General features: G+C 36.0%; 1 protein-coding gene across 1 annotated transcript in view; it reads left to right on the top strand.

Moving 5' to 3' along the window:
* Nup153 (nucleoporin 153) overlaps window positions 1-26184 on the top strand; it is a 51212-nt gene that overhangs the window by 9783 nt on the left and 15245 nt on the right. Inside the window, exons 2-16 of the mRNA XM_048348416.1 lie at window positions 3898-4123; window positions 7049-7297; window positions 7448-7587; window positions 7689-7817; window positions 8733-8849; window positions 8936-8977; window positions 9065-9118; window positions 11110-11256; window positions 13161-13207; window positions 13423-13552; window positions 18838-18975; window positions 19565-19666; window positions 20715-20799; window positions 22996-23118; window positions 24928-25545. Of these exons, the coding sequence (XP_048204373.1) occupies window positions 3898-4123; window positions 7049-7297; window positions 7448-7587; window positions 7689-7817; window positions 8733-8849; window positions 8936-8977; window positions 9065-9118; window positions 11110-11256; window positions 13161-13207; window positions 13423-13552; window positions 18838-18975; window positions 19565-19666; window positions 20715-20799; window positions 22996-23118; window positions 24928-25545 (2347 nt within the window). The remainder of the gene's footprint in view (window positions 1-3897; window positions 4124-7048; window positions 7298-7447; window positions 7588-7688; window positions 7818-8732; window positions 8850-8935; window positions 8978-9064; window positions 9119-11109; window positions 11257-13160; window positions 13208-13422; window positions 13553-18837; window positions 18976-19564; window positions 19667-20714; window positions 20800-22995; window positions 23119-24927; window positions 25546-26184) is intronic.

The following is a 26184-nucleotide window of genomic DNA, read 5'->3' on the forward strand; positions in this document are numbered from 1 at the left end:
AACAAACAAACAAAACCCAAACTCATCATTCTTTACTGAGATAGAGAAAGCAATAAAAAAAAATCATACTTTTTCTGCTGGTCCTGGGGCTTGAATTCAGCAGTTCTTTAGCTTTTTTGCCCAAGGCTAATGCTCTACCACTTGAGCCACAGCTTTACTTCCAGCTTTTTTCTTGGTTAATTGGAGAGGAGAGTCTCATGGAGTTTCCTGCCTGGGCTGACTTCGAACTTCGATCCTCAGTGTCCTGAGGATTACATGCGTGAGCCACTGGTGCCCAGCAAAATTCATTTTTTAATCCTTGAACTTAGTATAGACTTTGCTTTAGTGCCACAGGGGATGTTTTTGAGATTTTAATTTTTTGTTGTTTTTATTCTCCTATGAGCTCCATTAATTTTCCTTTTGAGGGGCTGTCTTTCTAATTTTTATTCTAAAGAATGATTCTTTTCCCCCTTACTCTTGGATAATTTAAAAATATTTTTTATAAGAGATTAGTGAAGCAATAAAAATAATTGGTAAAGATGAATTATTAAACATGTAAGTTATTTATTTGGTAGTTTTGGGTTTAATTGCTGTTTTAGTAGTTTGCCTTAGAATATACTTATGTGACACCAGGATGTTATTTGAGCAGTGCATCTGTAGATAAATTAAATCCATGCAGCAACTAATTTACCCTGTCAGACCTCAAGCCAGCACTCCCAGATCTGATGCTGTGTAAGAGGCCATGGACGGACTGTAATTACCATCTGTTTGACAAATTATCCTCATATAGGAGCACATGGTACATATAAGGGAATGATTGTCCCAGACTTGGGAGGGTGAGAGAGTTTTCTTCTGGATCAAGTTATTGCTGTGATGTTTGCTGTTTGGAACCTCTGACAGGATGTTAAAAGTAGGGTTTGAGTATTTATTCCTTTGTGAACTTTTACTCTGGATTTCTTCTCCCCTCCCCCGTTGGGTGGTGGCACTTGTTAATTGAAAAGCATGTCTTTAAGCTGATTTGCCTCATTCCTCATTCCTGTAACAACCTGAGAAACATTTGCCATAATAACGACTGAGATACATGCATTTTTTTTATTGGACCTTATAGTCAAGGGAAACTTCTTATGTAAGAAAACCATTTTTATTTTTTCTTTTTTTTTTGGCCAGTCCTGGGCCTTGGACTTGGCCTGAGCTTTGTCCCTGGCTGCTGCTGCTGCTGCTTCTTTTTTTTTTTTTTTTTCTTTTTTTGCTCAAGGCTAGCACTCAGCCACTTGAGCCACAGCACCACTTCTGGCTTTTTTCTATATATGTGGTGCTGGGGAATCGAACCAAGGGCTTCATGTATACGAGGCAAGCACTCTTGCCACTAGGCCATGTTCCCAGCCCCCTCTTTTCATTCTTTCTCAATTTTTCATTAGTAGCTGAAGGCTATCTTTGGTACTTGAAAACTGACAGTTGGCCAGGTTGGGATCTATGTGATAGACTAGATCCTTACCCCTACCCATTATTATTCATAGGCAGCAGATGTTTTTCCTTCCAAGCAGCTTTTAAATAATTCTGTCTGATAGCTGGTTATTTACCATAAATGAAATACATCTTTGTGAAAATCAACAAAAAGGACCACATGAAACCTGAAATAGTGTTTAAAGGCACCACTCTTTAAGTGCCATTGGTATTATAGTATATTAAGCTTAATTTAACTTTCTGTTGATAACTTAGGATCAGGTCACTTAACCTACAAAAGTAAGTGTGTGTGTGTGTGTGTGTGTGTATGTGTGTGTGTTTGCTGAAGTACAAGGATATTTTAACGGTTGCAGTTCAATTTTTTTTTTCTGCCAGTCCCAGGGCTTGAACTCTGGGCCTGTGCACTGTCCTTGGCTTCCTTTTGCTCAAGGCTAGCACTCTACCACTTGAGCCACAGTGCACCACTTCTGGCTTTTTCTGTTTATGTGGTACTGAGGAATTAACCTAGGGCTTCATGCACAGCTAGGCAAGCACTCTACTGCTAAGCCACATTCCCAGCCCTGCAATTCAATTTTATAACTATGTTTCTTTTATCATTGTACCATTAGGAACTCTGTCCCACTACAATTTTCCTATAGTAAGCTCTCATGACTAGACTAGATAAGTTGGTTAAACCTTAGTAAAACACAGTTCACAAACTTTGAGCTTTATTTTTTGTTTGTGTATTTGCTACTGGTATCTGCCATCTCTTAAACCATACCATCAGCATGTCTTTTTTTTTTTTTTTTTTAATAGGATCTTCCTTTTATGCCAGAGCTGGTGTGGACCACAATTCTCTCTCTGCATAATTGGGATTGGCAAGCACCCAGTTTCCAGCTTTTTTTTTTTTCCCCCAGTCCTGAGGCTTGAACTCAGGGCCTGAGCACTGACCCTGGCTTCTTTTTGCTGGCACTCTTCCCTCTTGAGCCACAGCACCACCTCTGGCTTTTTCTATATATGTGGTGCTGAGGAATCGAACCCAGGGCTTCACATATGGTAGGCAAGCACTCTACCACTAGGCCATATTCCCTGCCCCACCAGCTTTTTTAAAAGATGGAGTCTAGCGAACTTTTTGCTCAGCCTGGCCTTGAACTGAAATCCTCTGAGTTTGAGTTTTAAATAGCTAAGATTACAGGCATAGGACACTACACCAGGCTATCTACTGACTTGCTAATTTTTTCCATGTTGTCTAATGCTGATGTGTAAGTGACAATACTATGAAATACACATATAGAAGGAAGGAAAGGATGAATTTATGTTTTTCAGTAGTGGACATTCTGAAACCATTAGGTTTGTGTGTTAGAGAGCTTACCTCGTAGATACTGTTAAAATTTTCAGTTTGGAAAGCACATAAAAGTGAATACCACTCAATTTTTACCTATACTTTAAAAAATTACATTTCTATTCATGTACCTCTGATATATTTTCTGCCTTATAATTATTTTATTTACCATATTTTCTGTTGATGGCTTTTTTTTTTACAACTACCTTTTTTTTTTTTTTTGCTAGTTATTTTGGAGTAGGACTCTTGGGAACTTCTCTGCTACCTTTGAACAGAGAGTGTATGGATCTAAGCCTTCTGAGTAGATGTGGTTATAAACCTGAACCACCAATGCCTTGGCTCTTAAGAGTATTTCTTGAATGTGCAGAATTACTTGGTTTGTTTTCTATTTTTAGAAAATCACGTTTGTCTTAAGTTTTTGTTTCAAAGAATATAATAAAATAATTGTCAAAGATGGTTTATATGGTACATACTCTTCTGATATGCTGAGATTAAAAAAGATGCCTTAGATTAGAAAACTTGCATATTTTATTACTAAATCTAATTTTATTTAATGGTCTTGATATTTTTAAAGAATTAGAATAAACTGGGACAAATTGACATTGTGTTTAGAACAAAGAACTAATTTTATAATATAGAATTGCATAGTATTATTAGAACTTTAGTGACCTAATTTTAGTAAATTTTCTTGGAAAGGCTTGTGTTTTTCTTGATACAAGTTTCAGAGAGAGAGAGAGAGTGAGTGTGTGTGTGTGTGTGTGTGTGTGTGTGTGTGTGTGTGTGTGTATTTGTGTGTGTATTTGTACCAGTCCTAGGGCTTGAGCTCAGGGCATGGCACTGTCCTTGAGCTTTTGTGCTTAAGACTTGTGCTCTACTACAGCTCCACTTCTGGCTGTTTGGTGTTCAATTGGAAATAAGAATCTTAAGGACTTTCCTTCCTCTCAGCCTCCTGAGTAGCTAGGATTACACGAGTGAGACACTGGTGCCCAGCTGTTTTATACTTTTGGTGCTGGTGACCCAACCCACCCTTATGCTTGCTATGCAAGAGCATTACCACTAAACTCCATCTTCAGATGGTAGGTACTTACTTAATAGATGCATTTCTAAATTATCTACATGTTTTTTCTCAATAGGGCATTCTTAGTAGAGTTACAGAATCTGTTAAGAACATTGTGCCAGGTTGGCTACAAAGATACTTCAATAAGAATGAAAATGCATGTAGCTGTTCAACAGATGCAAATGAAGTACCACACTGGTCAGAAAATAGAGAAGATGACCATATGATCTTTGCTGATGAAGAAAGCTCAAATATTAATGATGGGAGAATCACCCCTGAGCCAGCAGTTGGCAATACAGAAGGTAAGTCGTGTATGAATATTTTGTTGGGAGTGAAAAGGTTTCATGACTTTAATTTTAAATATCTTTATATTACTTGGCTGTGGTAAAAATCTGACCAAGGAGTTCAAAAACCACATATGATCAAGTTTATCACATTGGGTATACTTTAATCAGCTGTCTGTTCATTAAGAAAGATTGATGAATCAGTTAATAGAACACAGTTTGATGATAGACAATAAGTTTGATGTTTTCATACTAAAAATATTAGTCATGCATCTCTGGGAAGATAATATATTTTCTCCTGTTTATAAGTTTTCTAAAAAAGAATAAGCAGGGTGTGGTGATACATGTCTACAGTCCTAGATACTAGGGAGGGTAAGATGATGGATTGCTTGACCTTGTAAGTTTGAGAGTGATACTGACTTCATCTTAAAAAAAAAAAAGTGGGAGTCTAGACTATATCCTGAAGCTAAGTGAGCAGTATAAAAAAGTTAAAGTGAAACTGATGGTGTCCTCACAACACATGAATTTGAGCGTAACTGCAGTTAGTGGGTTCCTGTCCAGTCCACCTACAACTGGGCCATCCCACATTAATCTTGCAGTTAAATGACTACATGTAAAGTTTGAGCTGTTTTGGATTTACTTAGCAATTAATTGGCAAGGTTTATAACTCTTAAATTCAGACATACTCTCTTGTTTAGCTTTGTCTGTTACAGCTTTATTGAGATATATTCAAATTCCATAAAACACATCTATTTAGAGTATATGATTGAGGAGCCTGCCCTGGTGGCACACACCTGTAATCCCACTGCTTAGGGGAGGCTAAGGCAGGAAGATTGTAAGCTATGATCTATGCTGATGAGGGGAAAAGATTACATTTTAGTAGGTTTTATTCTCAGAATTCTATAGTTACAATTACATCATTGATTTTTAGAACATTTTGTTACTCTATAAGAAGCCTCATTTTTATTAGTGGTGGCTCCCCATTTTCCTATTTGGGAGTTCCCAGAAACTACTACACTTTCTGTATTTGGGTTCTACTTCTGACATTCTGGTTATAAATTTGGAGATGGGTCTCATAGACTTTGCTGCCCTGACTGGTTTCAAATCATGATCCTCAGATCTCAGCCTCTGGAACAATTAGGTTTACAAGTGTGAGCCAGCAATACTCTGCTTTTTGCTAACTTACTTTGTTCACTTAGCATGATGTATTCAAAGTTCATACATACTGTCACATATTAGAACATTGTTTCTCTTATTGTCAGACAGTATTCTGTTAGATGGATAAACAATTTTCTTTGTCCATTCATCAGGTGGTAGGCATTTCGGTTGTTTTTACTTAAAAGAGTATAAATAGTACTTCTATGAATATGTTTTTGTTTACATTAAAATTACTGAGTCATATAGTAATTCTTTTACTGTATGTTAGTAATAAGGGATTGCCAAACTATTTTATAGTTAGCTGTACCATCTTACCTTCCTACCCACAGAATATGAAAGTTCTAACTTAATATACTTACCAGTACTTATTTTAAATTTATTATTATATATCATGCTATATCATTTACGTATAGATGATAAATAGTACATAATATGTAACATATGTTATTACGTCTTTATATTATTTTCAGTGTATTATAGCTCTCCTAGTGACAGTAGTGGTATCATTGTGATTTTGTGTTTTTTTGATGCATCTATTGATCATTTCATGAAATGGCTGTTTAACCCTTTTTCCCATTTCTTAATTTGGTTGTGTTTTTATTTAATTGTAAGATAGCTTATATATCATGTATAAAGTCTCTTATTGTGATTTGTAGGCATGTCCTTCCATTCTGTGGTTATGCTTTTTTTAAATTTAATTTTATTTTTTGCCAGTCCTGGGGCTTGGACTCAGTCCCTGAGACAAGTCCCTGGCTTCTTCTTTCTCAAGGCTAGCACTCGGGCCGTTTTCTCTACATGTGGTGCTGGGGAATTGAACCCAGGGCCTCATGTATACGAGGCAAGAACTCTTGCCATTAGGCCATATCCCCAGCCCTGTGGTTATGCTTTCATCTTGTTTGGATTCCCTGTTTCCTCCCCCTTGTGCTGTACTGGGCTAGAACTTAGGCCCTCCAGTTCTCATTAAACTCAGAGCCCAAGCTCTCACTGGATTTTTCTTTTTTTTCTTTTTCTTTTTTACCAGTCCTGGGGCTTGGGACTCAGGGCCTGAGCACTGTCCTGACTTGTTTTTTTGCTCAGGGCTAGCACTCTACCTCTTGAGCCACAGTGCTACTTCCAGCTTTTTCTGTTTATGTGGTGCTGAGGAATCGAACCCAGGGCTTCATGCATGCTAGGTAAGCATGCTACCACTAAACCACAATCCCAGCCCCCCCCCCCCCCCCTTGATTTTTCTGCCCTGGGGTGGAGCTCTATCACTAGAGCCACACGGCTACTTCTGACATTTTAGTGATTAATTGGAGATAAGAATCACAAAGACTTGAAGGGTGCTGGTAGCTCACCCCTATAATCCTAGCTACTCTAGAGATTGAGATCTGAGCATCACGGTTTAAAGACAGTTTGGACAGCATAGTCCATGGGACTCTTCAGTTAACCACCAGAAAACTGGAAGTAGGGCTGTGGCTCAAATTGGAAGAGCCTTGAGCAGAAGAGTTCAGAGACAAGGCCCAGACCCTTGAGTTTAAGCCCCATAATCTACACAAAACCTCACAGACTTTGCTTCTCTGGCTTTGAATTTTGATCTTTAGATCTCAGCCTCCTGAGTAGCTAGGATTATAGGCATGAGCCACTAGTGTTCAGCAGTTATACTTTTTTTTTTTAAACAAAATGTTCACCATGGTAATTATAGCTATACTCCTATAAACAAGACATTTATGGCTAATGCAAATTTACAGATAATATGACCTTGTTTAGTCTATAACGTAGTCTTACTATTGCTCTTCTTTTAAGAACCATCAACAACCAGTACTGCTTCAAATTATCCAGATGTATTAACAAGGCCTTCTCTTCATCGGAGTCACCTGAATTTCTCCATGTTGGAAACCCCTGCATTACACTGTCAGCCATCCACATCCTCTGCGTTCCCAATCGGCAGTTCTGGATTTTCCCTTGTAAAGGAAATTAAAGATTCTACCTCTCAGCATGATGACGATAACATCTCAACCACCAGTGGTTTTTCTTCAAGAGCTTCTGATAAAGGTATTCTTACTTAAGTTGATTGCAAGTTTGGTACCTAAGAAAATTTAATTTTAGGGATGATTTTTTTCAGACTTTTACTTTTCATTTTTCTTTATAAAAATCTAGGGTCCTATAATTGGTACTATTGTAAATTTTGTACTTTTGTTTCAGACATAGCAGTTTCAAAGAACACTTCCTTGCCACCTCTTTGGTCCCCAGAAGCTGATCGTTCTCATTCACTCTCACAGCATACTGCCACCAGCTCAAAAAAACCAGCATTTAACTTGTCTGCCTTTGGAACACTGTCCCCTGTAAGTACTACCTGGATTGGATTTAATCACTAAGGTGATTAAATTAAGCATTTTCTTAGGCATTTTTGCTCACCATTTCTGTCGTTGTGTTTCTTGTATAGTCACTTGGGAATTCTTCAATTCTTAAAGCAAGTCAGCTTGGAGATTCTCCTTTCTATCCAGGAAAAACAACGTATGGGGGGGCAGCAGCAGCTGCAAGACAGTCCAAACTACGAAATACACCTTATCAGGTTAGTTTGGTGGAGTAGAATGGTTGAACTCCCCTCCTCTCCTGCCTTTTTCTTTGAGAGAGTCTAGTAGGTAGCCCAAGCTGGCCTCTAACTTAAAATCCTTTTGCCTCACTCAACCTAACAAGTTCTGATTATAGGCATTTAACACTGTGTATAGCCAAAGCTTCATGCTTTTTTATTTTCCTTTTTTGGGGAAGTGGTAGGGAGGGAAGGAAGCAGTACTACAGTTTACTAGATGGCTTTGTGCTTTCTAGGCTAGGCATTCTTATTGCTTGAGGCATGCCTCCAGCTCAGCCCTGTACTTTTGAATGTGAAGTGGTATATTAATACCTTGAGAATCATTCATTCACATAGGCTTTCAACATATTTAATTTACATTAGGTAGATTTCATCAGCACCTCTCTTCCTACCCATATTCAGAGGGCAAATACTTTGCCACTGATCTAATACTCTGGCTCTATAATTACTATTTAGGACCTACTTTTCTAGGCTGAAGAGCTGAGATTACAGAGTCACTAACTCAGTTCCATTGTCTTAGTGAACAGAGACCATAAGAAGCCAGTAGAGTACAGTATCTTGGAACTTAGTAAATTAAATGGTACTTGAAAGTCAGTATGGTAGATATTTTAATTCATTTTCATTAATGTTTTATGATAAAAATATCCAGAGTAAATGAATTAAAGTACTACTAAAACTTTTTGCTAGTTGTCCCATTTCTACAATGAAACTATAACTAACAAATTTTTCTTTAGAATGGTGTTATATTTCATTTAATCATCCTTTTAGGGATAAATTGCTATAACATACTAATCTTGTTTCACTTTGGACATCCATTCTGTTTTTTATGTTCAACACATGGTATTTGTGCCTTAGGTTTTTACATTCCAATAAGTATTAATAGAGTTTGGTTTACAGGCACCAGTTAGAAGACAGATGAAAGCTAAGCAGCTTAATGCACAATCTTACGGTGTGACCAGTTCCACAGCTCGACGGATATTGCAGTCTTTAGAGAAGATGTCAAGCCCTCTAGCAGTAAGTTGTTAAAAGTACAATTGAATATAGAAATGTGTAATGAAACTTATTTCACAAAAATAAATTATGTTATTTTAAATTAACAGGATGCAAAAAGAATTCCATCTGCTGTTTCTTCTCTAAATTTTGTAAGTTGGCTTTAAACCTGTTACATGATACAAGTCATTTTTTACAGTTTCCCATCCATTCTAATTAATAGTAATTTATTTTTTCAGCCTTTCAATAGAAGTGGGATAGATACTACAGTTTTTCAGGCCAAAACAGAAAAGGTAAGTTAATTATTTAAAGTGCTAGTAATATTGTTACATATAAAGTCAGAAGTGTGCATTTGGCTGATTTTCATTAGGGAATATCTTGAAAAATTAGATACATTCAGAATACTAATCTCATAGCCTTAAGGCTGTGTTTCCATAGGTGTCATTTAGTAGTTTTTGATTAGCTTTTCATTGTATTCCTGACACTGCAAAAGTTTTCATTTGAAAACTTATCTTTGAAAAATTTCCACATCAGCCAACATGGTGTCAAATCTGTTGTGATAAAGGGCTGGGAATGTGGCTTAGTGGTAGAGTGCTTGCCTTGCATACGTGAAGCCCTGGGTTCGATTCCTCAGCACCACAAGTGCAGAAACAGCTGGAAGTGGCCCTGTGGCTCAAGTGACAGAGTGCTAGCCTTGAGCAAAAAGAAACAAGGGACAGTGCTCAGGCCCTGGGACTGGCAAAAAATAAAACAAACCAAAATCTGTTGTGATAGAATTTCAGTTTGGACAATTTTATCAGTTAACCAGGATATCATGGCTAATTATTTTTTTATTTGTTTTGTTTTTTGTTGCCAGTCTGGGGGCGTGGACTCGGCCTGAGCACTGTCCCTGGCTTCTTTTTGCTCAAGGCTAGCACTCTGCTACTTGAGTCACAGCGCCACTTCTGGCCTTTCTCTATATATGTGGTGCTGGGGAATCGAACCCAGGGCTTCATGTATACGAGGCAAGCACTCTTGCCACTAGGCCATATTCACAGACCCCCTTTCAGTATTCTGTGTGGTTCAAATTAACTTTCAAGGATATTGTCAGGAAAAATAAGATAATTTGCACGAAAATAGTCAATTACCTACTTTTTTTGGTTAGCTATATTTATCATTGGTTAAATATTCCCTAGAAAAGCACAGACTCCTTGATTGTAACTTGTGGAAACATTTATTGCAGCATTAAGCTACCCTATATAATGAGTAAAATTATTATAGTTACCTGAATTATTACTTGGGGGTTAGATATGAGAGGTTGGTAAATTATTCTTACTGAAATTAATAAAGTAGAAAGCTAAAATTAATTTTTTTCTTAGAACAGTATTCTCAGTTTTTAGGATTATATAGGTGTTGGTAATTGAAGAAGGAAAACTTATTACCTGCCATTGCAGGATTAAGCAGTTAACTTTTTAGACCCAACATAGTCAGTTATTTAAAAAGTAAAAATTTAAGACTAGCATAATGTTAACTTACTAATTAGAAGATTCTTAATGGTTGCCTATAGTTTAAATAAGTTTGTTAATGAGTGCTGGGAAATAAAAAAGCCAGAATTCAGTATTATAGTTTGTGTATCATAGATGTAATAAGAACAGTCTACAAAATAGACTTGAGTTTTAGAATCACTTATTAAAAGGATTTAAAGAAGAACTAGTAACCTACTGAGACTTGGACTTGGAAAGCAACATTGTTCACAGCTGTTGCTGAGTGAAAGGACCCTATTCATACCATTGTTTGAGTGAAGCACAGCACTACTAATGAAACTCTTGTGTAGTTAGACAATAAAATCAGCTCATTTCAGAAAGACTTCAGTCTTGACATGTTTTACCAATTTATATTGTCAGGCTTGGTTTGGTTTATAAAGGAAGAAACTAGCTTGGAGAAGGATTTGGTAATGTTTTTAGGAATTAAGAACTAATTTGGGGGACATATGAATTTTTAGTCATGTATTAATCATATATTCAAAATTCTTCCTGTAGAAGCTGATTTGTGTACACACATTTTTATGTGAAGAGTTATCAAGTCTACTATGGAATTGCTTAGAATTTTGTGTGTGCGTGTGTGTATGCGTAGAGTCAATAACATACCATTTGATAATAACTACTTCCAAGTATATTTACATCTGTCTGTGATTTCTCTAGGAAATACTGAGTGTATCTAGGTCACATTAGCTATTGAGGAATAATTTAGATCTAAGCCATTCATATATGAAAGTATTTGTCTTTGATTTCTGTTTACTTATAAGGTGGACTCTCAGTATCCCCCTGTTCAGAGACTTATGACCCCAAAGCCAGTTTCCATAGCAACAAATAGGACTGTCTATTTTAGACCATCTCTAACCCCATCTGGTGAATTAAGGAAGACGAATGAAAGGATAGATAAAAAGCACAGTGTGAGTATATGTTTGTTTTTACCAGTCTTTATTTATTTTACCAGTCTTTGAATATTGGTTGAAATGAGTAAGAATAAATAATATAAAATACAAGTACTTTGTCACAATACAGTCTGTTGAAAAATGTAGTTTGTCAAGTAGTGATGATAAAGAATCAGCGTGCTTTTAAAATGGCATTTATCTTGAACAATTCTAAATTAGTATTTAGTGGTAAGCAATTATTCATTGTATAGGTAAGTTTGTGCCCAGCTTGTTTTATTTGTGTTGTTATTGAATCATCTGGAAATAGATTTCCAACATGTAGTCTTTGACATGCCTTTTTTTTGTCAGACATTTCTCTTGGGTCTATGCCTAGGAATGGAGTTGCTGGGCTAATTGGTGTTTGAAGAGATAAGGCCAGTTGTCTAATAAAATACCATTTATCCATTTTCTGTGTCATTTAAAAATGTTCATTGAGCATCCTTAACATACTGTTTATGCTGTACTCACTTGACCTTGTAAGAATTTGCTTTTAAAACTCCAAACTTGGAAATTATAATTGGTAGTGCAGTAATTCCCCATGTATATACTCATCTTGATTTATTGGCCATTAACATTTTTTTCACAATTGTCTTTATCACAATTTTTCATTAGCTTTAAATATATAGGTATTTGGAACATAATTTTGGATCTTTAGATTTGTGAGTTTGTTTTTTTGCTTTGGTGCTGAGATAAAACTCCGGGCATAGCCAGGTGCTGATGGCTCTTGTGTTTTTCTGATTCTACTATGCCTTTACATATAGTTAATAGGCATTTAGTATAAGGAAAAATTTCCCTTAGTTTTTTTTTTTTTTTTTTTGGCTAGTCCTGGGCCTTGAATTCAGTGCCTGAGCACTATCCCTGGCTTCTTTTTGCTCAAGGCTAGCACTCTGCCACTTGAGCCACAGCACCACATCTGGCCGTTTTCTGTATATGTGGTGCTGGAGAATCGAACCCAGGGCCTCATGTATACGAGGCAAGTACTCTTGCCACTAGGCCATATCCCCAGCCCCTCCCTTAGTTTTTAATCTATATACTTTTTGATATTGATCAGAATTCTTAAATTCAGTAAATCATTCTTTTGTTACCTTGTCCTCTTGCTTTCCCTTTGAATTGGCTCCTGTGTTCCTTTAACATATATTCCTTTCATGTTTTAAGTACTTTGTTTTTGATATTACAAGGTAAACTAGGTTCAACTTATATATTTCCAGCCCTTTAGTCACCTATTTCTCCAGGGACATTGATTTCTTTTGAGTGGAAGGACTTTTAAAAAATAATCTTGCAAAAAATAGTCTTGTTTGTACATTTAACAGGGCAAGTAGATCAGTAAAAATATTTTCAGGCTAGTAAGTGTATTGACTTTGTTTATTATGTACTGTGATTTTGTTCAGAGACATATGTGATCAGTAACATTTTGGAAATACATAAAACTCTTGATTGCCACTCAGAAGATAAGGTTTAAATTGGAAATTTCAAGGTTTATTAACTTAAACCCCGCCACTAGTAGCTCATACCTGTAATCCTAGCTACTTAGGAGGAAGAAATTGGAAGATCTTGATGCCACTGTGCAGGAAGGAAAGTTTGTGAGATGTTTATCTCCAGTTAAATGCCAGCAAAAAGCTTGAAGTGGAGTTGTGGCTCACGTTGCTAGAGCATTAGCCTTGAGCCTTGAGTTTAAGCCCCAGGACAACCCCCCCCCCCAAAAAAAAAAAAAAACCCACAAAAAAAAACCCTCCATTAAATCTCCGATTTCAAACAATAAAATTCCTAGGAAGATGGATGATAATTAAACAAGTAGGGCTGGGGTGGTAGCTCAGTGGTATATAGTACTTTTCAATCTCTGGCAAAAATTATATAGTAATCACCTCTTTTTTTCCTTTTTCTAGACTATGTATGAAAAAACAACATCAAGACAAAATAGAGAACACGAAAGGTATGTCAGTTCACATGCAGCTAGATTTCTTTATAAGATCAATATTTCATTTATAAATTTGTTGAAGATGAAGAAAATAAATAGTAGAACCTTATACACATAATCCATATTTTAAAAATCATTCTGCTGCACAACTTATCAGGTTTTTTTGTAAGTATTCATTCAAGTTATACGCCCTAATACTATATTGTTTTAATTTTCTTTTTATTTGCTAGTAGCTTTTCGTACCCAAATTTCAGTATTCCTGCAACCAATGGCTTATCATCTGGAGTAGTAGGTGGTGGAGGTGGCAAGATGAGACGAGAGAGAACACGTTTTGTTGCTTCTAAACCTCCAGAGGAAGAGGTAGGCTTCTGTGTTCTTTATACCCGTGAAGTTGGGTTCAAAGCTTGGAAGTAGTGTTAGGGAGACCTTAAAAGATAGGAGGAGCTGGGAATATGGCCTAGTGGTAGAGTGCTTGCCTTGCATACATGAAGCCCTGGGTCAATTCTTCAGCACCACATGTAGCAAAAGTCAGAAGTGGCACTGTGGCTCAAGTGCTAGCCTTGAGCAAAAAGAAGCCAGGGATAATGTTCAGGCCCTGAGTTCAAGCCCCAGAACTGGCAAAAAAAAAAAAAAATAATAAAGGAATGGGGGTGATACTGAAGAATAATAATATGCCATTAAATAAATATGCCTTTACTTGGATCCCCAAATTTCATGAATATTGTCAAATGAAACAAATATCATCATTCTCCAAATTATCCATTATTTGATCATTGGCCTATTTATAGTTTTTCCTGCTTCTAGAACATATAGGAATGGTTAAGGCTGTATTTTTCTCATTTGCCCTTTTCTCTATTTCTTTTTTTCACTTTTGTTATGGTATGAAAAGTAAGTTATTTAATTTACTGCTATATATTTATCCAATGTGAAGATTTTTTTAATAATTTATGCTACCACCAGGGTACAGTTGGGTTGATTCTTAACATGTGCTATAGTAAATACTTATGCTTGTATGCAATATTTTTGCTAGATTGTTCATCTAGGAACGGGGTTGTTGGAATATAGGGATGCCACATATTTATATGTAGATAATTTTACATTTTAACACTTCACATGACAGTAGGTAGGTCTAATTTTTTAAAATTCTGACCACTATGTGATGGCTTTTGAGGTTTTTTCTCAATATGATGAATATGAAATATACTATCAGTTTTATTTTCCATTTCCTTGCTTATTGGGGAAAGTATATCTTTTTTGGTATGCTTTTTGACCATTTGGACATTGTTCTTTTTTTGGTATTTGTCCTAGGGCTTGGACTCAGGGCATGAGTGCTATTTCTGAGCTTTTTGGTTCAAGGCTCGCACTCTACCACTTGTTCCACAGTTCTGTTCCTGCATTTTTTGGGGGGGGGTTGTTATTTGGAGATAAGGATGTCATGGACTTTCTTGCTTCAAACTGCAATGTTCAGACTCAGTAGCTAGGATTACATGTGTGAGCCATTAGTAACTGATTTGGATTTTTCTTCTCTTTTTCTGTGGGGTCATTTTTTTTTTTTTTTAAATTAAGAAAAGCTACTTATTGCCGGATGCTGGTAGCTCATGCCTGTAATCCTTGAGGCTGAGAACTGAAGATCACAGTTCAAAGCCAGCCTGGGCAGGAAGGTCCATGAGATTTCTCTCCAGTTAACCACCAGAAAACTGGAAGTGGCGCTGTGGCTGTGCTAGCCTTGAGCTGAAGAGTACAGGGACAGTGTCAAGCCCCACGACTGAAAAAAAAAACACAGAAATTACTTATTTTGACCTTAAACGTTTGCAAGAGATAGAAACTAATTGAAAATTGGTTCATTAATAAGTGTTTCCAATCTAGCTGGGTCATTTAGCACTACTTTCTCTTTTATTTTTTAAGGAAGAAAAAGACTTAAGCTTCCATATATCATACTTCGATATGTCACTTGTTTTCAGTTGAAATTTCATTTGTATCCTCCTTTGCCCAAGATTGTGTTAGGGAGTGCATTTTTCATCTTAACATTTGTATTCTGTTAGTTGAATTTATGTTTTGATTGAAGCTGTTTTAGGTCTTATTATTAGGTTCTTCATATCCATTAGCATTCTGGTTTGCAGGTTTTTGTGGATAGAGAGAGCAGCAAAAGGTTTTGTCTTCCCTTTTTCCTATTTCAAGTTCAGTAGTTGTGCCTTCTGGATTACCAGAATAACGACTCCTTGGGCAATTGGATTTCGTCATATAGTGTGTCTTGCTATGGTGGTTCGATTATGCTAAGAGCCTTGGCTTATTTCCTCTTTGGAGACTCTGTCTTTTCCATAAATTCTGCTCATCACTCTGCTTCTGGAGTGTTCTGAAGAAAGGAAATATATGTGTATACTATCATTGAAAAACCTCCGAGTCTTGAGTGCTTGAAGTTTACTTATTACTCCTTGATGAGCAAAATGTTATTTTTAGTTTGTTGTTACCAAATGATAAGCTGTATGTTTTGCTCATCATTCAGTTTTTTTTTTTTTTTTTTTTTTGGCCAGTCCTGGGGCTTGGACTCAGGGCCTGAGCACTGTCCCTGCCTTCTTCTTGCTCAAGGCTAGTACTCTGCCACTTGAGCCACAGCGCCACTTCTGGCCATTTTCTGTGTATGTGGTGCTGGGGAATCGAACCCAGGGCCTCATGTATACAAGGCAAGCACTCTTGCCACTAGGCCATGTCCCAGCCCTCATCATTCAGTTTTTAAGGATAAAATTTCTAAGATTTTAAGCTGAAGCTCAGATTATCTTTAATTGAAATCATCTTACATATATATGTGTTTTAGTGTATTGAGATGGGTTTGGGGTTTTAATTTTCTTGTTTGTTGTTTTTTTTGTTTTTTTTTTTTAATTTTTTTGGCCAGTCCTGGGCCTTGGACTCAGGGCCTGAGCACTGTCCCTGGCTTCTTCCCGCTCAAGGCTAGCACTCTGCCACTTGAGCCACAGCGCCGCTTCTGGCCGTTTTCTGTATATGTGGTGTTGGGGAATCGAACCTAGGGCCTCGTGTATCCGAGGCAGGCACTCTTGCCACTAGGCTATATCCCCAGCCCCTTGTTTGTTGTTTGGTATACTAATTAATGAGCTCTTTAAACATTCCCGTCATTCTCTTCCCCTCCCCCAACCCACTCTAGCCAACTGCCAATTTCCATCCCAGGATCCTTCACCCCCTAACTTATTCCTGGCTCTTTTCCACATTGGAGTTATAGTCTCCACATTTCTAAGGGAAGAGGTACTAATGGGCTGGCTGCCTCACATTTTCTGTTTCCTTTGTTATTTTGATAAAATAGATTTGTACACTCGTCTATAGTTACTTTGAATACAGTGTTGCTTTTTTGTTCACTTGCTCTAACACTGATTCACTTGTAGTTAGTGGAGCTTTTCCATAAAATGATTCATTTTCTTGATGAGTATTTTAATGGGCCTTCCAGAAAGGGCAAATGGAAGAAATTTATTTTTAGTGGCATGTAGATTATGTTAATTTCAGATACTGTTATTAAGTGTATTTTTGGGTCATTAAATAATGTCAATAGAAATCGATATTTAAAATGTTTTGCAATGTGAGAGTTTGTTTTAGCTTTGACCTTTGATAAAAATTTGTAAGGATTGTAAACTTGTCTTTTGACTCTACTGTGATTGGAATCTAGGTTTTTGTTAAAAGCTTACTAATAAAGAACTAGGTAAGTAGTATGTAGTAAAACTGAGTTTAGGGAGATTTAATTGCTTGCTCTTGTTACATACAACTAGCCACTTACTAGCTGAGTAACTTTGGTTAATTCAATCTCTTTACCTTCCTGGGTTTTCTTACCTAGAAAATGGCATTAGCTTGTGTCTGCAGGGTATTTCTCACTGACAAGCTACATAATACTGTAAGCTTGCTTATATGTGGATTTATTTCATGTGGTTCTGACTAAGCATAGTCAAAAATGAATTTTAAAAAATGAAATCTCCAAAGCAAAAATTTTAAATTGTTAAGCATAGCACTTATACAGCTCAGTTAATGTGGAGAGATACACTTGGCATTGTGCTATCATCAGTTGTTTTTAAATTGTGTGATCTGCTGAGTGTTTACTTGCTCTTGTGTGAAAATTAGCCTCCTTCAGAGCATATGGTGACCAGACAAGGAGATACAAGATAGGAAATATTCCCAAACCATAAATATGCTTGAATTTAGTATTGTAAAACATCTAGATTAGTTGAATAGCAATTTGTCTTTAGAAGTTGGGAGGCTTTCTGGGAAGAACGAATCAAGTATCCACAGTATATTACACATTCATGGCGTATTCATGGTGTGTGCACATTCATATATACACATACACTCTCACACCTGTGCTCACATACTGGTCCTGGGGCTTGAACTCAGGGCCTGGGCACTGTCCCTAAGCTCTTTTGCTTAAGGCTGTAGTGCTTTACCAGTTTGGCCACAACTTCACTTCTGGTTTCCTGGTGGCTAATTGGAAATAAGAGTCCCCTGGGGACTTTTCTGCTTGGGCTGGCTTCAAACTACACGGATCTTGGCCTGCTGAGTAGTTAGGATTACAGGCATGAGCCACCAGTGGCTGGTGAATTAATTTTTTTTTTTAAGTAGGGTGAGAGAATACGGATCCAGTTTCTGTGCTCTACATTTGGTTATCCAGTTACCTAACACCATTTGTTTTCCCCAATATAGAATTTTTCATTGTCAAAAATCAAGAGGGTTGTTTGAGGTTGGCTATAAAATACTTCTAGCATTGTCTTTTATGCTTTGTTGTTTATTAAAAGTCTTTTGAGCTTCCTGTTCTGTACCTCTTAGCTTGTACATTTTTCTTAATTTTCTAGCTGCTATGATCAGTGCAAATTGTCCTTTGATTTCACTACTCACCAGGTTGCAGTTTTCTAAGAACTTCATTGTCCAGTGTTAGAGCTTACTCAAAGCCTTTCTCCTCTTTTGTTATTTTCCATTTAGTTTCTCTTTCTTTTGGTTGGTTGTTTTCCAATGTTTCCAGATAGCTTTTTGCTTTATTTTCTCCCACAGTTCATCTGTCAGAGCATAGATTGTATACAAGCTACTTCACTAGTAGATGCGGAACTGTTGTGTGCTTTTAATCTGAGTCTTTAGAGACTCAAGGCAGGAAAACAATACTGTTCACCAGACTTGTGGGTTGTGACTTTAAAAACCCACATAGAGTGGCTGGTTCTCTTTTCTTTCTCTCTTTCTCCCCTGTTTATTATGACAGCCTTCCTAAGTATGTAGCCCAGGATGGCCTCAAACTATTTCTCCTGCTTCATTCAGCCTCCTGAGTGCTGAAATTGCATGTGTGTGTCACCAAACCCAGCTTTCTAGTGGCTATAAAGTGCTTGTATTACATACAAAGGTTATACATTACATATGCTGTATATTTATCCTATCTAAGTTTCTCTCAAGTTCTTTGAAGTAGAAAATTGGTGCTAAGGGTAATTCTTTTTCAAAGTCAGATGATGTGATGGTGAGTAGCACAGCTGGTATTCAAATCTGATTATATTTTAAAATTTGGGTCTATTTTGTTACAATTGGACAGTATTGCCTTTGCCTATTAGTCAGTTCTACCTGAAAATAAATAGAAATAAATAACTGACATAAATCATTGTAAATTATTGTTTTAGGAAATGGAAGTACCAGTGTTACCGAAAATCTCTCTACCAATCAACAGTTCTTCACTTCCTACCTTCAATTTTAGCTCTCCTGTGAATACAACTTCCTCTCCCTCGCCCATCAGCCCTTCTCAATCATTGACAAACAAGGTACAAAACCATGTACAATTAAGTGATTTTTATTCTTAGGATTTAACTTTACAAATAGAATATTTGTTTTAAACCAGTGATTTTCTTTATGGAAATTAATGACTCACAGTAAGATTGAAATGGAGAGGTGTTTCAGTTTTGCTTTTTTCTTCTTTGCTGGGAATTGAATCTCAGGGTCTTATATTTTAGGGAAATACTATACCATTGAGTAATTAGTTATACCTTAGCCCCAGAGAACTGATAAATTATTTTCTCAAAAAAAGTATTCTTTCAAACATGTGTAAATATAATGGGAGTATTCTTGAATACCTTTAATCTGTTCCTAGCATTTCCTTAGCTCTTTTTCTAAACATGTGTATAGATGTTACTCTTTCCTTTGACTAGAATCCATCTATGATCATGTGTATTTCTCTTCTATGAGGAAGCCAGATTTTATATGGCAAGTCACTTTTCATTGTTTTTTTTCAGATGGTAACATTATCTTTAAAAGGCAAAAGAATGCTATTAATTTCTTAGAAATAATTTTCTTGGGTCTATTTTTCTGAGTTGCTCTTTTTTTTTGTCATTTCTTAATTATATGGGAAATTAGGTACAAATGACCTCCCCAGGCAGCACTGGCAGTCCTATGTTCAGATTTTCATCTCCAATTGTAAAATCTACTGAGGCAGATGTACTACTACCTCCACCATCTGTAAGTAGCAAGCAAGGAACATTTTATGTTTATTGATTTCAAAGTGATGCTGTATTTTTGTCATTCTTTTATATGCCCTTGTTAATAAAAACACTGATTTTTCTTGAATTGAGAAAAAGGTTCAGTGCAAAAAGCTTAAATGAATAATTGTATATACATGTATTTATTGTATGCATTTTCTCCTGTGCCATTTGACAGTTAAAATGCAGACATTTTGGTACCTAAATACTTTCCTATGTATCCTCTAAGTAAAAGGATATTTCTTTGCATTAATTCAATACCTATATCCAGAAAAGGTAGTATGATATGATATAGTTCATATATTTCCTTGTCATTTCCAGAATGTCTTTTAATTGCATTTTTATTTTTGTTGGTCCTGGATCCCATTAAAAACAAGGACATTACTAACTACATCATGCTGTATTTAGTTGTTGATATGTCTCTTGAATCCTCTTTAATAAAGTTCTGGGTTGTTTTGTCATATTGTATATTGTTTCCTCAGGCTATTCTACATTTGGCACATTTTAACATGATGTTCTTCAATTTGATTGCCTTTGTTTTCTATCAGAAATAGGTGCAACAGATGAAATATAATTTCCTCACTGCATCTCTGAAATCTGTGGGTTTCCTCAAAAGTCTTGTGCTTTGTATTAAAAAAAAAAAAAGCATTCAGGAACAGAACTAGGCATTAGGAACATGCCATTCATTGTTTTCAAAGAAAAAATACCCAAGAAATTAAAAATGTTCTCAAATTGTGACATCACATGAGTGTAAGAAAATGTCAGCTTAATATCCCTTCATTCTTTCATTCATTCACTTATTCATTCAAATAGGGTCTTGCTATATTGCCCCAGTTAGACTCAACTCCTGGCTTCAAGCAGTTCTGCCTTAATCTCAAAAGTTGTCCCCCCAGCCCCCGGTGTACTAGGAATTCAAACTATACTAGAGATTTGAAATAACAATTCATGTATTTTTAAAACTTGTAATTAAATTAAGCTTTTAATTTATTTAAAAGTAATTTGATAAAATACACCTTTTTTCTTTATAGATTGGATTTACATTTAGTGTGCCTGTTGCAAAAACAGAAATTTCTTGCTCTAGCAGTACTTCAGAACCAATTAGAAGTACTTCAGGTAAGTTAGTTTCTCACATACTTTTACAGAAGGAAAACTCAAAACTAATTGTGCTCTGGTAGAGGAGTATTTCAGTTTTTTTCCTCAGATAATTCTAAATGCCTTCACTTGAATGAAATTAGCTCTGAAAAACATGACAAAAAACATGACTTTCCATCAATGCTTTAAAAAAATTATATTCAGGGATATTTAGATTTTACAGATTGGTTTTGAGTGGGCTAGTCAAAATAGCAACTTTATCCACTGCTTTTATGTAGTCAAAATGAGAGGTGAAAATTTGTTTAAATGGATTCTTATTACAAATTTAAGTGTTGTCTGCATTATAATTTTGGGTGAACTAATTGATTCATAAGCATTTTTATTGACAAGAGTTATACTGGTTATGGTACAGATAGATAGTGATATATAATTTCTGAACTGAAGAAATCAACATCACTGATAGAAATTAATAATCAGATAATTGAAAAAAATATTTGTGGTAGTGGTGGCTTCCTTTTCAGTGTCGGAAATACAGCAATCATCTGAATTGAGTTATTCAGATCAAGAATTTGATCCAGGATATTTTACATGTGAAGAGTCATTGCAAAAGGGCATAGGTACAAGAGAAAAAGCACAGTAGACTTTACAGATGGATGACGATTTGTTATGAGGTGGTTAAAATTCTTAAATGTCATACAAAGGAGTTGAGTTTTATTCTGAATGTAGTGGGAATGTAGGTGAGAGTCTGATAGGTATATAAGGAATGTGATGGGAACGTGGGGGATGGTATAGGTAGAAACTCAGTGGAGACCTTTTTTCCTACTTAGAAGGAGTTATCAAATATCTGCTGAAAGACTTAGAATATGTTGTTTCTTAAAAGTTGTAAGAAAAAGGAAAAACTAGAAGCCAGTTGGGTGGTCTGGAAAATAAGTCCCTGTCACCATTATCAAGGACTAATAATCTAGATAAGAACACTGTAAATCTTATACTTTGTCACCAGTTTTTGCCAGGCTATACTGCTTAAAAAAATATTAGCTTACATTATGGGGGGGTGTGTGTCATTATTTTCTATACATTTACAATATGTTCCAAATAAATCTAACCTTTATATCACTTCTCCTGCCTCCAGCCATGCCTTAGGGTGACTTATGATTGCATAGTATTCCATCATGTCACTGTTTCTGTAATTTATGTAACTATATTTTTTTATCGAGCACTGCAACATGCAGATTTTCATTGAGCATTGTAATTGAAGGATTTGTGTGTGTGTGTGTTTGTATGCATGCGCACGCATGTGCCAGTACTGAGGCTTGAACTCAGCCTTTTTTTTTTTTTTTTTTTTGCCAGTCCTGGGACTTGGACTCAGGGCCTGAACACTGTCTCTGGCTTCTTTTTGCTCAAGGCTAGCACTCTGCCGCTTGAGCCACAGCGCCACTTCTGGCCATTTTCTGTATATGTGGTGCTGGGGAATTGAACCCAGGGCCTCATGTATAGGAGGCAAGCACTCTTGCCACTAGGCCATATCCCCAGCCCCAAACTCAGCCTTCTTGTTCTCAGCTTTTTTGCTGAAGGCTGGTGCTCTTGTCACTTGAGCCCTGCATTCACTTCTATGTTTCTTTGCTTATTAATTGGAGATGAATCTCTTATATTTGTTTGGGCTGCCTTCCAATTTCAATCCTTAGATCTCAGCCTTCTAAGTAGCTAGGATTACAAATGTGAGCCATCAGCCAGCATGAAAAGTATTTTTAGTTATAGTATGAGTTTGGTATATACAAACTAATGGGTATAGTTGAAAATTACCTTTAAAGTTTTTTGGAGGGGTGTTTATATTTTAAATTGCCGCATAGTCAAGTGTGTGTGTGTGTGTGTGTGTATATATATATATTTATTCAGTGGGAGAATTCTTGCTCTAGTTGCAATATGCCTCTAGTGTTTGTTGGATGTTCTTTTACTGAATTCATTGGCTGGTAGTTATAAGAATATTTGCCCTTTTGTGATAGTGGGGAAATTATGGGAAATAGTATTTTTGCCTTCTTGTAATGGCTGATTAACCATATGCTTTTATTCACTTGTTCTTTATTTTTTTAATTGTGGTGACTTTTTCCATAAGGTTTTAGAAATTGATCCAAAAGAAATGCTTTGGTAAGATATTTAAAATGCATTTGATTTTGAGTCTGGTGTTTTTCTTTTCATATCTTACAATTTCAAAAACTACAGCTCAAGATAACATTGCATTGAACAGTACAAGCTGTAAGAAGCGAGATGAAGAATATGAGGGCCCTTTTAGACCTGCCAAAATCCAGAAAGAAGGAAGTGTTCTAGATATTCTGAAAAACCCTGGTAAGATAATAGCTGCCTCTGGACAGCCAGAAATATTAATTAAAATCTCATGATTTCCTCCTGTTATTTATGTTATAATTTAAAAAACTTTGATAGGAAGTTGATTTTTGAGTGTAGGTGTTGTGGGACATATCTTAGAAACCTTTGGAATTCAAGAGTTTTATATTAGTGGAGGTATAAAAGGAGAAAAAATGAATTGCCTGATAGTTAGACACGCGCCCAATGTAATATTTATATTTTGACAGCATGAAGTATAATATAATTCAGTAGAAAAATACAAATGTATAGTAATCAAATATGTAGTAATCTGGAGGATATGTGTAATAATTTGAAAAGAATGAATAGGAATTCTCAAGTAGGAATAAATTTTCATTTTGAAGCCAGGATGTTCACAGTTTCTATTGTGATGCATAATAAAAGAATAGAAAACCTTTACAAAACCTAATAGCTCAGATTGAGTTTAGATTTACTTAGCATATGTATTTGTGTAATGAGGTAGGTTTTAAAAAACAAGGGCAGTTTCTACAAGAATATTTACAAAGATAAATAGTTTTGGTACAGCTTTCTTATTTTATGGATGATACATGCTGCCTATTAGAGTCTAGTTATATAGATAATTTTGTTTATTTGTGCCTTAATTCTATAATCCCTGTACTAGAAAATGGCCAAGTAGTAGGCAATCAGATACATAATTTTATCTTACATGTTTTAGGTGTATACTTTGCTTTCATAATCCTGCTCCTTTCAACTCTTCAAGTCTTCATTTGAGTGAAATTAGGAAAATGTGAGAAAATGGAAGGAGAAGAAATCCAGTGGATTTGATTACTATAAAAATTTTGCCAGCTGTGTTAGCTGGATTATTTCTTGGTACCACTAGGAAATCTAACCACCTTTAAATTTTTCTTCCTTTGTAATTTTCTTTTCCTTTGCTTTTAAAGGCTGGAGAAATATCATCAGTGGATGTTGCTGATATGTGTAAAAATTAGTTGGTCCCAAGTAAATCACAGATTAGAAAGGCATTTTCTTGAGTGGATCATTTCACTGAGAGCACTTTTGGTAGATTCCTCTGCCAAAGCTGAGGAAACAGATTCCTCTTGCCCTTTCCATGTAAATACCTTAATTATTTAGGTTTACTTTCCTTTTTTGTTAAAAGAAGAAGAAAATATAGTTAAAATCTGAAAAGTTCCTTGAAATTATATTCAAAAAATATTTTGGGCAATTGTGTTAATGAGTTACTGTTCAGAACTTTATGTATAGCTATATTTAAGTAGTATGAGTTGATGCTACATGAGAATAGACTGGGTCTTAATTATATTTTGCATTTCTCTGCCTTTCCAGAGAGTTGGGCACATCTTGGTTGGGCTTTGTTATCATACTTGTCACTGAATAACCCAATTTTAAAATTTACTATGAATAAAAATTAATTTCAAGATTACACCTATACTTCGAAAGCCAAGGCAGGAAGGGAGACCAGGGGTAAGGCAAGCCTTGGTTGCATAGTACAAAAAAATCTTTACCACTGTGTTGTGCTTTGGAGGGACATCCATCAAATAATTAATGACTGCTTAATTCAGCAGATTTTACTGAAGTCAGATGCTATGGGTAGTACTTGGGCAGCATCACGAATATAAATATTAGAGTCATTTTGCAAAACCAAGTGAACACTTGAAAAGAGCAGAAGAGTATATTATAGTGTATTGTTGCAGGAAGATAATTTATAGTTATGGTTACGTAACTATATGTTACAGTTAGTGTTTTAATTAGCCTTTCTATATTTTTTATTTGAAACACTGTCTTCCCTTGCTGTAGGTTTCACATCACCAAAGGTAGATTCTCTTGCTGCTCAACCTACTACTACTACAAGCCCAGTAGTTTATACAAGACCAGCAATAAGTACCTTTTCTTCTGGTGGAATTGGATTTGGAGAAAGTTTAAAAACTGGATCCTCCTGGCAGTGTGATACATGTCTTGTCCAGAACAAAGTAACAGACAATAAGTGTATAGCTTGCCAAGCAGCAAAATTGCCACCAAGAGAAACTGCTAAGCAGTCTGGAATTGGGACACCAAGCAAAAGTGGCAAAGCAACTTCTGCATCAGGGACAGGCTTTGGAGACAAATTTAAACCAGCAACGGGAACTTGGGACTGTGACACCTGTTTAGTGCAAAACAAGCCTGAAGCGGTAAAATGTGTTGCCTGTGAAACACCGAAGCCTGGAACTGGTGTGAAGCGAGTCCTTACATTGACAGTGGTTTCAGAAAGTCCTGAAACAATGACTGCTTCAGCTTCCAGTTGTACTGTGACCACTGGTAGCTTAGGATTCGGAGATAAATTCAAAAGGCCTGTGGGATCTTGGGAGTGTCCAGTATGCTGTGTTTCTAATAATGCTGAAGACAACAAATGTGTGTCTTGTATGTCTGAGAAACCTGGTAAGTTTGTTTATCTACGGAATAATTTTGCTTATTACAATAGTGGGACAATTTAGCTTATTGTGTGAATCAGCTAAGAACCAGTCCCAGTATTTCAAATGGTTCAGAATAAAAAGACTTAGTTGGGGCTAGATCTTCATATGCACTTAGGATAGGTGCTAATCTAGTATGCTGATCTCCTTTTTCTGTGATTTTTATTAGAAGCATTTTGCTATTTTGATCATTTTCAAGGATGATCAGTGTGGATACTGGAAACTTTCAGTGGGGGCAGTGTTTTTGAGATCTTTATACAGTGAAATGTTATTTTGCCTCTGTAAAAATGAAAGGTGGTGGTCATTAAGGAGTTCCTTAAGGATTAGTAATATTTTGTGAAAAGGCTCCAGCTGAATACTAATTGATGGCATCTGTATCTGAGATGAGAGTAAAGTACCACAATGTTCATTAGAAAATTCCTGTTTAAAGGCTGAGTTGAAAATTCACACCAATTTTTAATGTGATTTTGGTAATACTATTATGTAGTTATATGGTAATCATATATGCTAATATGGCTGATAAAACATATACCTTGTGAATTAGAAATATTTCTATTTTTATGACGGGTTCAGTTTCTATATTGTGAAGCTCTTAGGTAACTAGCTT

This window comes from Perognathus longimembris, chromosome 6 (assembly GCF_023159225.1).
Source record: "Perognathus longimembris pacificus isolate PPM17 chromosome 6, ASM2315922v1, whole genome shotgun sequence".
Classification (NCBI taxonomy): Eukaryota; Metazoa; Chordata; class Mammalia; order Rodentia; family Heteromyidae; genus Perognathus; species Perognathus longimembris.